General features: G+C 40.0%; 1 protein-coding gene across 1 annotated transcript in view; it reads right to left on the bottom strand.

Moving 5' to 3' along the window:
- The window catches only part of ARHGAP18 (Rho GTPase activating protein 18), a 94,321-nt gene extending 89,226 nt beyond the window's left edge, over positions 1–5,095 (bottom strand). The window contains exon 1 of the mRNA XM_083856141.1: positions 5,034–5,095. Within this exon, the coding sequence (XP_083712267.1) occupies positions 5,034–5,077 (44 nt within the window). The 5' untranslated portion in view covers positions 5,078–5,095. The remainder of the gene's footprint in view (positions 1–5,033) is intronic.
- Positions 5,096–17,648: the final 12,553 nt, after the last annotated feature.

The raw sequence follows: 17,648 nt of genomic DNA, 5'->3' as shown, positions 1-17,648 counted from the left end.
ATTTAGCTATATCAAGCTAGATAGCAGACTTTTAATATCACAGGCACTGATCACACATTAAGTAAAATTATAGTGTTGCTTCCAATCACTCATGATCAAGAAAGATGTGGTCAAATGTGGACAATCATGTGGAAAAGAGTAGAGTCTACTCAGCATGGGCAGCTAAGAAACAACAGTAAAATTCCTGTTTGTGAATACCCATGAATGTGTATCTTTGGTAGGAAAATCAATTTCATTTTAAGGACAATGTCAACACAAAAGAAATATGTAGAAACTTTCCACTGGCAACTGCAGGTAGAAAATTAGAAATTCTTTTCTAAATTTCAATAGGAGCATGATTCCAGCACACGCATCAAGAAGGACAAACAGCCTAATCTTTAAAAAATCTTGGTATGTTTATGAGGTGGATTAAAGACAGTAGCTCTTTTATAAGGTAGCACTCAGAGAGATAGAAGGTTCTTTTCAACCTGGCATCCTTATGTCTTGTGTTCTTACACAAGGGTATAAGGAACAGTAGAGAATGGCTACATTAGATATATTTTTTAAAAATTACATTAAGGACACATTGAGCTTCTAAAAGAGAATTAATTCAAGAACTTCAGAAGTCAACAACATCACTTTGGATCTGTGTGTCCCAATATGAACATTGTTTTAATGTATACTTTTACAAATCAAACAAAATCATTCACAAGTATACCTTTGGCTTGAGGGGAGAGGAGGGGCTGGTAAGAATAAAAGACCAGCCAATGGTCCATGCAGACCATTTGTATGCTACTGCAAGAGCATAAGGAGCCATAAAATAGTGCCTGTGACCTCACCTGCAGCACTCAGCAGAACCCTGTGTCCTGCACTTGACCATCAGAGATGGCCACACTAGTACCAAGCCCAGAAATCATCATAGTTCCCTGGGATGCTCTAAGAGAAACGTGAAACTTCTGAAACTATTTCAGAGGGAAACCCTTTGCCCCAGTATGGTAGCCAGAGATGCTGAACCAAGAGGTCCAGACTGTGTTTTTGTGACAGCAGCTTCATCCTGTGCTGGACCTCTAAGCACGAGGTGGCTGTGTTCCCTCCTCTGCTTCTTCATCCTCTCAGGAGAGAGGATAAGGAAAGATGCTCCTTCCTCAAGATAACCATGCACCACATGCTGAGGTGTTGGAATGGTATCAGTACAGCGTCTTGTTCAAACTTCTTGAACCAAAGTGCAGTTGAGAAAAATGTGCCAGGCTAGTCAGGAACATTGCCCAGGCAGGATTCAGTCCATCAGCCTCATCTTAAACCATGGAGACCCAAACCATGCATTTTTAAGAAGCAGATTGTTAAGTTCACACACATTCCAAAGCTGCACAACCTAAGTGAGATATTCCAGTGAGTGTAAAGGTGCTGGAATCAGAGGGATGAAATACGATGTAACTGACAGTGTTAGCAGAAGTTTTTTTATTTGCTGGACAACTTTCCAAAGATGCAAAAAATTCATATAAAAAAGCAGGGATCTCATGACAGCTCCAAAATAGTCTTATTAGTTGCTGCTTCAACTATAAATCTTATTGTATTTCATGTGACTACTTTCAGACACAGGTAGTGAAAACTAATAATTAATTGATATAAGAAATTGAACTTCCAAAATAGCATTTCAAGCCTGGGACAGCACTTTTCCATATGTGTAGCTTCAGAATTTGCACTTCCTTAAATGAACTACACCAGCCACACTTCTGTTTGAATTTCTGCAATGCAATTTACTGTGGAAATCTCCTTGGTAGCATCAAATGTTCACTCTTCTCATGAATGTCTTACATTCATAAGTGTACATCTTTGTCTTCAGTTTGCTTGTGTTGCCTGGTGTTGTCATTGTGAACTGCTCTTTCTGCTGCCATCTCCTTTGTTTGTTGTTCTCAAGAATCACTGCACATTTCTTTTTTTCTTTTTTTTTAATGCACTGCTTTGCTCTCGCTTGGTGCACGATCTTTACTTATACAGAGATAATTACATTATGTATATTTATATGAAAGCATCCTTGCCTTGCTGAGAACCTAATTTAGTATTTTTGCAATTAGTTTCTTGGCTGAACCATTCCCATTATGCTTTTTGTCTGACTGAAACTAATCAGAAGTTTATGACTCAGCAGAATGGGGTTTAAATGGTACAGAACCAAGCTCTATGAGAGTTAATTAGCTGAGGTAAGTATAAGAGACCAAGTAATGCTACATGACTTCTTCTAGCATCATGAGCATTGCATTTCAGTGTATTTACTTCTGATTTTCAGAAAGGGAACTTTTTAGAACAGTTGTATAGTGCCTAAGATTTTAATATTATTCCTATAGCTTCAGGATCCTGTGTTTTGCAAGGGGTCAAATTCAAAGACGGGTTCCTATAATGTCCATGTTTCTGCTAACTGTGCAAGTCCTAAAATGATTTGAATTAACTATCTACTTCTTGGTAAGACCTGAATTAAGGGCATAGTTACTATTCTTTAAGGATCTGATTATAGTAATTATTTGGGCTGCCCAGTGTACTATTTTACTGTCATAGTCTAATCTTGTCACAAACTCTATTCTTAGAAATTGATGAAGTACAATAATATTTCAATATATTTTTCTTGATATGTATTAGTATAGTATTTATTCACTTAACTGTGGTAGAACCTTAAAATTAAATTCATGGACTGGGACTCAATGGTTAAGAATTTATACAGAATACAGGAGTTACAACTTACCCTTAGCATTTCTGCCTGGGGTGAGAAAAAGGCATAACTCTGATGAGAAGCATTTTTCCCATCATGCCAGCTGCCTAACTATTCTTAACTCAGTCTGACAGCTAATTTTTTGGGGTTCCTCCTTGTTAATTGGTTTTCAACTACTTCCATTCTAATGAATAGTAAAAAAAAATATTATGGCATGGCTATCCAGAAGTCTACTAAAATTATTTAACCTATTAATAAGTTATTTAAGTCTATTACAATTATTTAATATTATTTAAAATTATTAAAAATCATTGTATTTCAATAATATGTTAGACAATTTAATTTGTATGCATTTGTTTCTACATTACTGTTTTCTGGATTCATTTTTATATTGCTGGTCACCTACTAAAGGAGGCAAATAATAAGCATCCGGTAATACCTAATAACAGTTGTTTATGTCTGACTGATATTGACTGAAACATCCATCCCCTATTTATCATGATTTTGTGACATGAATGGGAAAAAAAAATTATGTGATCCTACTAAAATTAATCCACACTTTAAGCCTGACTGACTTAAAGATGACCAAACATGCAAATCTTCCCTGTCCTGCTGATGGGTACTGGTTTTAGAGAACATCTTTTGCTCATTTATATCCTGATAGATACTTCCACTATTTACCACTCCAGCAATCCTCAGTGAAGTATCTGTCCTCTTGTTTAGCACTGACAAATGGAAATTTATCCTTACTCATGTTCACTTAGGACTAATAACCTTCAGTTTTTCAAATGCTGCATTTACTGCATCCCTTTTCAGCCATATCTCCAACAGCTCTACTTCTCATATAAAAGAAAAATTATTGACTTCCTAACATCTTCCCTAATTTTATTGACTTCTTTTACCCAGTACTAAACTACTCCAATTCTGCCTTCTGCCAGGGCACTGACCAGGCATTTATTAAACTTTCAGACTTTCTTTTCATTCCTTCGCAATGCTTTGATGCTCATCCAGCATGAGAAGAGCATTCTTAAAGTTTATTGAACTTGTTGGCCTTTTTGCATCTTTTCTCATGGTATCTACAAAATACTTGACAGTGATCAGGTTGTCACTGGACATAACTTTTTTGCTTTGCTGCATTCATTCAGCTGTCTGCACTAATTGCTGTTTCCTAATTCCCTTTATATTATAAAGTCTTTGAGGCTGAGATTTTTTTAGTCCGATGTTTATAAAGCAAATAGAGCCATGAAGCTCTGGTTCAAAACCAGCAGGAATATTCCTTTAAACAAATAACCACTGTTGGAAGAGAACAACAGATGAGAGGCAGGAGTAAGGAACTGGCAGGGGTTTTTCCTTCTTGACTTCTTTCTCTATTTGCCCAGCAAAGTAACACAGTATAAAACCACATAAATTTACAAAATCAGAGCTGCGATTCTGGTCAGACTTACAGAATAAGTTTAACAATTGTAGCAGTTAAATCAGTGAAAAAAAGGTAAAACTGGTGATATTACATACTTCTCATTCAATTCATGTCAAAGTATTGTTATTTCAATAATTATTAAAAAATATCTATAGACTGCAGATATTCTAATAATCAAGTCTTAAATTATACCAATAAAAAGTTACACTACAATTGAGTGCCTTTTTTTCTACTCATTCCTATGGTTAACTTGAAAAAAATTAGGTAATAAAATCAACTCTCAGAGCAGCCTTATGTGAAAATGACACTCTAAAATATCATTACACTCAGAAAATAATTTCTGTTTGCTATTCTTGATACATGTTATTTAAGTTTTCTATCAACTCTTTTGATGTACATCAAGTGTTCATACACAGGGGAGAAACAGTGATTCAACACAACACAAGTGGAACATCACCAGGAGTTTGCGCCTTTTTGCCTTCCCTCCACTCAGAGCAAAAATATTTGTATTTGCCGGCTAAATCCTAATTAGAATAGAAGACACTGGGAAAAACCAATTAGTAATGCATCCTGACAGAAGTGGCGTGGAAAAAAAAAAAAAGAACTAAATACGCAATTTGTCTAATCCATGCCCCTACAATCACACTACACAATACTGTAGGGACACCGACTTTTCAGACTTTAGACAGACAAACGGGCGTTTTCCATAAACCCGCCTTGCCGCCCGGCGGTGCCGCAGGACGCTCCGGGAGCAGCGGGGACAGCCGGACACGGAGGGGACGGAGGGGACAGCCGGACACGGAGGGGACGGAGGGGACGGAGGGGAGCAGAGAGCGCCGGCCAGGGTGGACACGCTCCCAGCGCGGTGACAGCCCCGCCGCCGCCTCTCGCCCCCGCACCGCTGTTCCCTCCCGGTGCCGCGCCCGCCTGCCTTACCTCAGGTGCAGGTAGTGCACCAGCTTCGTCACCACGGTCACCATCTTCCCGGGTCACCTTCCCGCCGCCGCCTCGGGGCGGGAGGGACAGGCGATGAGGGGGAGGCTCCTCGCTGCTGCTGCTCCGCCGCTCTGGCCCCTCGGGAGCGGGCAGCTTCGCCCCTCGCCGTCCCCTCCCTGCCCTGCCCCCGCTGCGGACACTCGGGCACCGCCGCCCCGCCCGGACAGAGGCGGGGCCGGGCCCCAAAGGCACCGCCCGACCTCGCCCTGCTCCGGCCCGGGGCAGCTCCGGGCCCGGGGGGCGGCGGGACCGCGGCCGGAGCATCCTCGCCAGGGGGAGCGCGGGGAGCCCCCTTCGCTCCGCTCCGCTCAGCGCCGGCAGCGGGGACACCGTGACCGGGCTGGGTCCGGCCAGGGGCGAGGGAAAGGTCTCCCCCTTCCCTCTGCGGAAACACGGACGGGGTGCCCCGCGGGAGGGGAAGGCAGTCCCGTCCCAGCCTAAGGCAGGGCTGAGACACGCACGGGGCCTCTGAAACGCCGCTCAGCCCGGGAGAGTTAAACCAGGGCCAAGGGGGTGATTGCTGGCCTGGGCAACCCGCCTACCGTAGGAACCGCTGTCTGCGCTCCACACCGCTCTGCAGAGCACGGCAAGGAGAGGTGGTTTGATTATGGCGACTCAGGAGGATTTGTCATAGTTCTTTAATCTACCAGTAAGAACCAAAAGGAGTGAAGCAGAAAGCAGCCAAATTCGGGCTGGGAGCAATAAGACATCATTGTGTTACCGTGAGGGTACTGAAACACTGGTATTACTTATATAAAGCCCTGCTGGATCTTGCATCTCTTGAAATTTCATCCCTACAGTGGATGACTTCCTCATGTAAACCACATACAAGTAATTTCTACATCTGTTCGGTTTGGGTTAAGGAGAAAATTCTGAGGTCTTTATTGCTGTGAAGATCAACCTAAATGATCACAGAGCAAGTGATTAGAACAGTAGAGCCGTGTTTTCAAATGTATGAATATTAATTAATTGGTTTCTGGTGCACTCCAGATTAAGAGTATCCCTTCAGCCTTATTCTCCCCTTTGTGCATCCACTGTGGGCACTGAACAAGACAAGACTCTTTTAAAAGTTGTATTTGTTAAGTGTAATTCAAAGGTGTTCATAATGCACACATTACCTTCTATAAAGAAAACTTGCACAGGAAATTGTATTATATTTTCTGACTAAAAATGCTTGATTAAATTACAGAATCACTTGGTTGGAAGAGACCTTCACTTATCAAGTCCAGCCCATGCCCTAACACCTCAACTAAACCATGGCATCCAGTCTTTTTTTAAACACATCCAGGGATGGTGACTCCACCACCTCCCCAGGCAGACAATTCCAATACTTTATCACTCTTTCCATAAAAAACTTTTTCCTGACATCCAACCTATATTTCCCTTGGCACAGCTTGAGACTGTGTCCTCTTGTTCTGTCAGTTGCTGCCTGGAGAAAGAGACCAACTCCACCTGGCTACAGCCACCTTCCAGGGAGTCGTAGAGAGGGATAAGGTCACCTCTGAGTCTCCTTTTCTCCAGGCTAAACAACCCCAGCTCCCTCAGTCATTCCTCACAGGGTTTGTGTTCCAAGCCCCTCACCAGCCTCGTTGCCTCCTCTGGATGTGCTCAAGTGTCTCAACGTCCTTCCTAAACTGAGGGGCCAGAACTGGGCACAGCACTCAAGGTGTGGCCTCACCAGTGCCCAGGACAAGGGAAGAATGCCCTCTCTGCTCCTGCTGGCCACACCATTCCTGATACAGGCCAGGATGCCTTTGGCCTCCTTGGCCACCTGGGCACACACTGGCTCATGTTCAGCTGCTGTCACCAGAACCCCCAGGTCCCTTTCCACCTGGTCACTGTCCAGCCACACCATCCCCAGCCTATAACACTGCAGGGGGTTATTGTGGCCAAAATGCAGGACTTGGCACTTGGACTTATGAAACTTCATCCTATTGGACTCTGCCCATCCATTCAACCATTCCACGTCTCTCTGCAGAGCCCTCCCATCTTCCAGCAGATCAACACACACTCCCAGCTTAGTGTCGTCTACAAGTTTACTCATGAAAGATTCAATACCCTCATCCATGTCATCAATAAAAATATTGAACAGAACTGGCCCCAGCACAGACCCCTGAGGGACACCACTGGTGACTGTCCCCAGCTGGATGCAGCACTGCTCACCACCACTCTCTGGGCCCAGCCATGCAGCCAGTTCCTGACCCAGCAAAGAGTGCTCCTGTCCAAGCCATGGGCTGCCAGCTTTTCCAGGAGTGTGCTGTGGGAAACAGTGTCAAAGGCCTTGCTGAAATCCAAACAGACATCCACAGCCCTTCCTGCATCCACCAGGTGGGTCACCTGGTCATAAAAGGAGACCAGGTTGGTCAAACACCACCTACCCCTCCTAAGGCCATGCTGGCTGGGTCTGATCCCCTGGCCGTCCTGTGAGTGCTGTGTGATGACACTCAGTATAAACTGTTCCATTACCTTACTGGGTACTGAGGTCAGGCTGACTGGCCTAGAATTACCAGCACCCTCCTTCCCACCCATTGTGTGAATGGACATCACATTGGCCAGCTTCCAGTCATCTGGAACCTCACCAGTGAGCCAGGACTGTTGGGAAATGATGGAGAGCAGCTTCACAAGCTCATCTGCCAGCCCCCTCATCACCCTGGGATCCCAGGGGGAGGGATCCCATCTGGTCCTATAGATTTGTGAACATTCAAGCAGCTCAGCAGTTCTCTGACTGCCTCCTCCTGGATAGCAGGGGGACCATTCTGCTTTCTGACACCATCTACCAGTCCAGGAGGACAGTCGTCCTGAGGACAAGCCACATTCCCACTAAAGACTGAGGCAAGGAAGGTGTTGAGCACTTCCTCCTTCTCATCTGCAATACTAAGTTCCCTCCTGCATCCAATAGAGAACAAAGGTTGGTTTTACTCTTCCTTTTGCCATTAATACATTTGTAAAAACATTTTTTATTATTCTTTACAAAAGTTGCCAAATTAAGTTTGAACCAAGTTTTGGCCTCCCTATTTTTTTTTTCCTACATGCCCTAGCAGCCCCTTTAAATACTTCCTGAGAGACCTGACCCTCCTTCCAAAGATGATACATCTTCTTTCTGTTTTTAAGTTCTTTCAAAACCTTGTTGCTCATCCATGCTGGACATTTGCCTCATTGACTCATCTTTTGGCACACAGGGACAGTCTGTTCCTTTGCCCTCAAGATCTCTGTTTTGAAGCATGCTCACCTTTCCCAGACTCCTTTGTTTTTAAGGGCTGCTTCCCAAGGAACTCTCTGAGTAAGTCTCCTAAACAGGCCAAAGTCTGCCCTCTGGAAGTCCAATGTGAAAGTCTTATTGATGTTCCTCCTGATTTCACCAGATATCGAGAACTCGATAAACCCATGGTCACTGTGCTCCAAGCAGCCTCCAACCATCACATCTCCCACCAGCCCATCTCTATTTGCAAACAACAGACCTAACATAGTCCCTCCCCTGGCGGGCTCACTCACCAGCTGTGACAAGAAGTTGTCCTCCCCACACTCTAAAAACTTCCTGGACTGCTTTTTTTCTGCTGTTTTAAGTTCCCAGCAGATGTCTGATCGGTTAAAGTCACCTACAAGAACAAGGGCTGGTGATCCTTAAGCATTCTCCAGCTGCTTATAGACTAAGTTGTCCACTTCTTCTTCTTGGCTGGGTGGATGATAACAGACCCCCAGTAGGATGTCAGCCTTGTTGGCTTTCCCCTTAATTCTTACCCATAGACATTCAACTTCATCATTACTAGTTCCAATACCTAGGGCATCAAAAGTCTCCCTAATATACTTACTTACATACTCTAATGAAGGATTTCACTTGTAGATAACAGTCAAACTACTGAAACTTCTAAAAAAATATAAGCCACAGTACACGAAATATTTCCAGTCCACCAGGAGATATTTGGGGTCTGCGGACAGCTTTGAAGTAAGTTTAGTGCCACAAAGATACAATTAAAATGTTTGCTATAAATTAGAAGTTTGTACCTGTAAGCTATTATTGGTTCATATAATTATATACATATATATATTCATATGAATATATATATACACATATTCTCTCTCTCTCTCTCTCTCTCTCTCTCTCTATATATATATATCTATATCTATATATAGATATATATCTATATCTATATCTATATATAGATATAGATATATACGCACACATCTTGAAGTAAGTTGGCAACAGTAAATTTAGTAAATTTTATTTCAGTTTTTCTAGAGAGAACTCCCTGGAAATCTCCATAGAGAGTAGGAATTTTAATGCAGTTGGTGGTTTCCTCTAGTCTTTAGTCCCTTCTGTCTGTGCATTCTTGACAGTATCAGATTTGTAAGAAGCGTGTATTTAGTTTTGGGGGGTTTGATGAATCAGACAGAATACAGAATACAGATTCTGTAAACATAGGAGACGAGGGAGATAGTTAAAATAGGTTTGGGAGGTTTTTTGGTAGTGGGTAAATACTGCAACTTGTCTCATTATATATATATACACTTGTCTTGTATATATGTTTTTATATCCCACATCCTCAAGTTTGTTGTTTCATCAAAGCCATTATTTTACTCTCCATAAATTGTTTCTGTACTTCCTGTATTTCTCCGGTCATGTCAATTAGAGCTCCAAAATATTTGCCCTTCACTTGCTGGCTTGTTCTCATCCTCTGTGCTGCTCTCTACATCATTTACAGCAGAGTGGATCAGAGGCATTGTTTCATCTGTAGCAGCTTTAGCATAGTAGGCTTATAGTTTTCATACTTAATGATCCCCCTTTCATATTTCTTCTTAAAATTGGTTGTCTTTCAGTTGTGTTCCTTAAGTAATACTTACTTGCTAATTCCATGTTTGTATTTTCCCATATGACATTTTTTTTCTTTCAGAAAGATCAACAATCTGATGTAGCTTAAAAATTCTATTAAAATTCAAACTGTTTGTTCCCTAAAATGTTTAAATCATCTTGCTAGACTAAAAATTCAACTCAGATATTAATTTTTCCTTTTTTTTTCCCTGCAAGAATTTAAACTTTCCATGAAAAAATTCTCATAAGTCTGTTTTGCAATTTTTAAAAAGACCTCCCTAAATGTTTGAAATAAAACATACACTTCAGGAGTTTTATTTCAATATTGTTTCACTTTATTCCATTTTTAACTTAATTTTATTTTGCATCGTGTTCAGTTGTATTTCAGCAGTCAAGAGGGTAACACATGTATTTTGATTATATTCTGTCTAAGAATTTCTACAAAAAGATCTTTTAGATTTTGAGTAATCAGCATTTTCTAGCAGAAAGCTACCCATCAGAAAACTTTCAATGATTCAAAGGACTAAAAATTTTGCCCACTATTTTCACCATATTAAGGATGAAAGCAAAGCTTTTCAGGATAAAGTATTTGGTCACCCATACTGGACAAGCTGTTGGAAGGGGGAAATAAATTCCTAATCCTATTAGCTAATAGATGGCTTATTCCCAGCAGATCATCGTGTGTTCTTTTTACAGTATCTAGTGGATTTAATGCAATTCTTGAGGGGTTTTTCCCATTCTTACATTTTCCACTTGCAATTCTCATTGGGATGTGTACAAATTGGCAAACCTCAGTGTGCCAGATGAATGTCAGGGTAATGAGGTTGAAATAGAAGAGCAGTGTATTAGGTGTGATTATGGGCAAAGAATCTGAAAAAGAGCTACCACCGTTTGAAGTCAGAGCTTTGCCTGCAGAGGAAATCCTTGGGAAAGGATTCAAGTAAGCTCCATGGAATGAAGAGGTACAGTCCGTATAAATACAGACTCCATCAAAATGCACTTTGAGTATTGTCAGAAGAGTTCACTGACTCTAAAATGGATCAGGTGATTATGATGAAGTGTCAGGAGAATATAGGAGCTCTCAGATGTCTTGAGCATATAATATTCTGATACATAAAAGCATCCAGTCCCACCTGGAGAATGAAGTGTTCATAATTTAACACAATCTGCAGGCAGAACTTCAGAGAAGAAGCGAAAGAAGATTCTGGTGACAAAATTGAGTTGCATTTGGTAGCCTGAGACAATTTGCCATTGTGAGGCTGGTGTGCTACAGCAGCAATTGTCACTATGAGCCCTAGAATTTATGTGAGACGTAGTTTGGATAATTTTGATTTTTTAAAATGGAAAACGTAGGGTTGAGAACAGAAATGCATTGTGAGCTATTAACATCAGCAAGGTTCTCTCTGCAGGCTCAGAAAGAGCATTTGTGATTGCAGTAGAATTGTAAATACATGGCATTTGTACTGTTGGTATGATCTAGTAATCTCATAGATACATAATCTAATAAAAGCAGCAAAAATTTAATGTCATGTTTTTAATATCTTCATCAGATGGTCTGTATCATGGACAATACACACACTTTATCATAAACAGAACTCAAATATGCTTTATAATTCACTTTCCTTAACTAAACAATAATATATTTCAAAGTTAAAAATGAAATTATAGATGTGCTCCCCTAAAATTCCTGCACACTATACGTGTTTATTAGGAATATATGGAAAAAAAATTCCTATACTCTTCCTTTAAAAAATAGTGTGGTTTGAATTTCTTCATCTGCTATTAGTTGGTTGTCAGGTGTAATTTTTTACCTTATTTTCCTTCAAAGCCAACCTGAATCACTCTGAAAAGGATACTCAAGCACTTAGCTGCACCATTAATTTTCATGGAAAAATGCACTTTAAGAAAAAAAAAAAAAAGGTGAAGCTTCAAGGTAACAGCAAGACATCAATTTTCTGTGTTTGAAATTAACATAATGTTTTACATAATGATCCGCTCTGCTGATCATTAAAATAACATAGTTACCTCGGCAACTGGAACAGTCTGCAAATGTTATCTACTGATACATAACACATTCTAAAAATACATACAACAAATAAGGTCTGAAACATTATCATTTGGGGGAAAAGATGGGTTTTTTTCAATAAAATTACCTTCTGGTCTAAGCAGATTTTTGTGAGAAAATTTCAGTTCAATAGAACTTTATTTTTATTCAAAACTGACTTTATTTGCTCAAAACTTGAAGACCTGATGTTGTTTCATTTTCTGACAATGGAAAAACTGTAGTTGCTTTTCAATTACAATTTTCATTTTTCTATAAATGTTTCAATGGAAAATGTTCAGGAAACAAAATTTATTCCTAAAGCAAGGGTTGGATGCTTAAAAAACTGTTGTAAAACATAGCATACCAAATAACTGGACTGATGAATTCATGGGATCTAGGGAGTTCACTGCTTTAGATCTGAATGTCTCCACTGTCATTGCTTGTACCCTTGTGGGTCTGTCCTGAACAACTGAGATCTAATGGGACTGAAATGAACCAACATTGACATCCTTCACCTTTTTTTCCTTTTTCAAGCAAAACTCAGTCAGCTGTGTTCACTGATAGCTTTGGGTGTCTTAAAATGAATTTTTTGTATCATTGATTTACTGAAAAGTTTTGCCAGTACCAGCACATATCCCAGTAGAATGGAAAATTGCTCTGAGGTAGGTAACTTGGCTCATCGCCTTTAAGTTCTCTTTCATTCTTCCTCAGCATTGAAACTGCTACATTCTTGAAACACCTTCTTCCCTCTGCCTTTGCCACTCACTGCTTGCCTTTCTCTCTCCTGGGAGTGTACTAAGGAATACTCTGACTTTTGTAGGATTTGCTATAATTTTACAGAGCAGTTGTGTTAAAACAATCCCTGTTAATTCAGGTTATTTTTAAATGCTAAATTTGAATTAATGTCAATATAATTTGCTGGTGAATTTGCTTGTGTAATTTGGCTAGAATCTACAATTTTCCGTTCATGCCATATGGGATATCAAACACATTGATCTTTTCTGTCAATTTTAATGGTACTTCTTTGAGTGGAACCCCATTAAGGTTTACAAAGTGTATCAAAGCACGTTTTTCAGTATATTTCAAAAGCTATTGATCTAGAGGTAATTTGAATTGAGAAGTTTCTGAAGAGTGCTAGGACATTGGTAATTCTTAATGTATTCGAGCATTCTGCCATAACCCATGGGTTTTTTTAAACACTCCTCCTTTGGGTGTTGAAAATCTTTTGACAAGATTGCTCTAAGAGAGCATCTGGATACTGTGGTCTTTTTAAAAGTAATGTTCCAATAGAGATAACAGGATCTTTGCTTTGGAAGCAAGAGTCAGACCTTTGTTTACATACACTTTTTTGCAAATGCACAGCAAATAATCTCCTATTAGGATTTATTTTCACTGGAAGGTAAGGAATAAAAATGGCTGCAACTATCTTGATTTTAAGACAGTGACAGCAAGGATGTAACATAATTTGCATCTTCCTAAAAGGATCCAGTTTCAACCATTCATCCTTCCATCTGAGTGCAACTGTTCTCTAGGGGTTGGCCACCTGAAAAGATTGGGGCCAAGGCCTTTCCTCAGGTTTACATTGTGGAATTTGGTGCTAATAATGTTGCTTCCCAAATCTCCAGTCCAAGACCATGCCATGCTACATCTCAGGACAACACCCAGGCATATATCTTTCTCTTCTTTCACCCTTGTTGGCAGAAGAAACCTGAGTGTACAAACTGGGAGAGGACTCAGAGGTATTCCTTTTGTCCCCTGAGTTGATGGATGGATGGAGTAGGACCTAAGTCTATCACAGAGTAAGCTTGCCCTACAAAACAGGCAAAATTAGCCTGGTGCAACTGAAAAGCAACTGTAAAGGCATCCATATCAATCTCCTTGAGCAAGGAAAGGTTGGAACATAGCCTCACACTAAAAGTTTTAAAGCCAATAATAAAGGCATTAATTACACCATCAAATTTTATAACCATTCCTAAGACCTTTATCCTCTCTGACATCTAATGAGAGTGTGCATGCTGTCTGGGGCCATGATTAGCTCAGAAAAAAGAAGAGATTAGAGTATTAGACATTACTGAGCAGATGGATGATTACACAGGATCTTAAGCCAAGAAATAAATATTCCAAATACCTCACATTTGGAAAATAAAAAATATTTAGATAAATCTTTAAATACCTGTGGAGATTGACAAGGATCTATCTTTATGGTGTGTTAACATACGTACCAGATGATGAAATAAAGAATGTGTTAGGCTTTCACATCTTTTCTCAGTTTAACAAAGCTCACTTGGTCAAAAGGCTGTGGGCCACAGGAATCCTGTGCATGTATATCCAATGCAGGAAACTGCAGGTGACTCATCTACACTGCTGGTAATCCAGTATTACTCATACTATGTTTTCTTATATTTATTGGTGCCCAAGTTGTTGGTATTTTTAGGAATACAGAAATAATGAGTAGTGTAAGGTTTTGTTTTGCTTGCTTTTTAAAGTTTGCATACAAAAAAAGATGGAAATGTTGATCAAGTGATTTACAGAGCTGGAAAAATGACAGGCTTAGTTTGTAATAAGCAACCTTTTACTCCAGTAGGAAATTATAGGTAGATAACTTATATTTTTGCAAAAAATCCACCAAAAATCATTATGTTTCCTGTACTCTGTAGTTTGATATTTGGTTGTTTTTATGTGATTGAGTTAGTGTGTTGGTCCTAGAGCAATGTTTGGAAGTGGGTTGGCATTAGACGTTTTCTTAGGCATTAGCCTAAGGATACATGCTAAGAGTCTCAACTTCCCCCCTCTCTCCTCCCCCACTTCACTCACATTCTTTGTTACAAGAAAGACACTGCACTATTTGGAGCAAAGATGAATGCAGAGCCCTTTAGAGAGAGGGCTGAACCAAGAAAAACTATAATCTGTCTCAGTAGGTGGTTGGACATGATGAAAAGGAGTTTCTTGCCTCTGAAAAGAAATCTTAAAATTACTCTAAGTATGGTGTTATTAAGGTATGCTATTTGTGTACTCTTCCATTGATTTCTGTTTGCAACTTCTAATCTTCTTCCCTGCAGACTCTGCCTGGAAGTGGGTGAGGTCTCCTTCTTCTTGTAATGTTTTCTAGATCGATTACACCCCCACTGATACCTGGGTATGTGCGAACTTGTGACTTCTAGATTGTGTCACAAGGGGTTAAACAACACTAAACTCATAACTACATTAGACAGTATTCCTATGACTGGCTGAGTCAGGGAGCAAAAAATTCTGAAAATCCTGGGGCAGGAGCCACAAGGATAACATCACAGATTATGCTTGTAACTATGGACGTGGAGACCACCTTTTCTAGAATCATGTGTACATCAGCAGAGAAACAGATTGCTACTTACAAGTGGCATATGAGACTCCATGGTCATGAGACTCCAGTGCTAAAGTTTAATCTGAAGATTTTTTTTCTTCTTTCATCCATCTTGTCTGTTTCTGTCTTCTGATTTTTTGCTTTCACATGCCTTTTTTCCAAACACATAGGCCCTGTTGACGTTTTCTCTCTTTTTCTTCTGCTTCCTGCAGCTCTCTTTTCTTGCTGTCTTCAGCAGGTGTGCTGGGAAGCATATACAGTGCCCTTGGGCTCTTCCAGCAGCTCTTCCTTGCCACCTTGACTGCCTTGACTGTTATGAATTAGTCACATGCAAATTGCTCAACTGGGACACTTTATTTTTGTTCCAGAAACAGCCAGGTTTGTCATATACAAAAGTACTCTTTTGGTACCTCAGTTAGAAATCACACAGTATTAGATACTATATCTGAAGGCTTTTAACCAGGTAATGGCCACACAGATACAGCTCATGTTGTTCATATGTTAATATTTATTTGCACAATATGAAATATGCCTACACTTTAACATTAGGTGTAATATTTATCATTAGACGCAACATAGAAGTGATGGAAAAGATGCAATAAATAATATTGAAATTGTCTCACAATTCCTGAAAGTAAAGCAAAAGCCTAATGACCCTTTAGTAGCTGGACTAATGCTTTTAATCCTTGACAGAGGTCTTGTTGTGACTGATTTTCTACCACTGCCTTAGTTGTATGTGCTTTGAAGAAATACTGAGACTAAAGCACTCTTTTTATCAGTCTGAAGGTATTTTTTGCTGGTGATTTAAAATTTTAAATAGAAAAACAGAGTTTAAAACGTTAAGACTGGGCAGCAGAGCTACTAAAAGCTACAGCTGGGCTGACACACATAGAGGAAAATCCTGTCAGGTTAAAAACAGAAACATGTTCCACCCATGGATTAACTTTATATCTAATCCACTCATGTTCTGCCACATGGCACACTACCTACACACACAAACTGTGAGGAAGAGAACACGGGTACAAATTTACGGTAGACCTTACTTCCTTCCCATCAACTTCTATAGTTCTGAAATGAAACAAACCTAGAAGAAGTGCCCAAACATTTTTCCAAATGATAGTATCAGTTATCTACACAGTCATGTTTCTGATGATTTGCAAGTCAGCTTATTCACTCTCCAGAATTATCTTTTCTGACTTCCGTATGCAGCATATTATGCTGAAAAACTTCTAAAGTGTGCATCTGTTCAGTGCTTTGGATTTACAGATTTGGTTTGACTCTAAAGTGACTTACATATCTATCATTCATGAGAAATAAACTTCTTCTTTTGGTAGTCTCTGAATGGTACTTCTCACTGTACATGCACTTTCAGTGCTGAAACTTAATTGAAAATTTCAAAACTTGCAACAAATTTTGAGATGTTTGATTAGATCAACAGGGGACTGATTCTTCAGAGGCATTATCTGTTGAGTGAGATTAAGGCAAATACAACTTCTAGCACTCCTGTGCAAACAGCAATTTAGTCATCCTCTTCCGAGCAAACTGCAATTGAAATCCAATCACTGGATTTCATATTTAAGACTAAGTTGCCTTCTCACTATTTTTCTGTCACAACTTCATTATGATTAAAGACATAAAGAATAAATTGAAGCCTCTACTATGGTTTTTTGTTGTTCTTAATTACCACTACCCATAACCCCCTGCTTTGGCCACTGGTAGCTGGGGGTAGAAAGAAGGATATGAAGAAAAGTGTTGGTCAGTAGCATTTGCCTTTCTTCCTTTCAGCATAGCCAGACTATAAATGGGTCATTAGTGGAAGCAAGAATAGCCTGAAGCTTTTGTGGAAAACATTTGCCTGTAGCACACCTGGCAGCAAGATGGTCAACCCAACATTAGGGAATGTACCTCTGCCTCCCAATGACTTGGGCAGCTTCTAAGTGAAAGCCTTAAGATGGAATGAGGTGCAGACATACGTGCTGTCCGACGATTCTTCTTTGCCAGGAGTTTATTGGTAAAGACTGCTTTAAACCTACACTGATTTGTGCCAGATAAGGTGACTTTAAAGTTCTTCAGTGCTTGTGAGAGGTCAGAGAGCAGCCTAAATTAGAGTCAGCATTTCATGAAATACAACAGATAACAGGCACCCTGAAAGCATTACATTCAAATAAATGTTTTCCTTCCACTTGTAGGATTTTGCAGGAATGTTGCACCATTGCTCTAATCCTCCTTATGGCTTCTTGGTTTTTAAAAAAGACACAATGTATCTAATTACTTGATTAATGAAAAATGTACATACAAAAGCTGAAAGTGATGAAATTGCCAAAAAACTTAAGGTACAAGAGGTCTGGTAAGCTAAATATTAAC

This window comes from Zosterops lateralis (genome assembly GCF_965231275.1).
Source record: "Zosterops lateralis genome assembly, chromosome: 3".
Taxonomy (NCBI): Eukaryota; Metazoa; Chordata; class Aves; order Passeriformes; family Zosteropidae; genus Zosterops; species Zosterops lateralis.
The sequence above is the reverse complement of the archived record's forward strand: the minus strand, read 5'-3'. Positions and strand labels throughout refer to the sequence as shown.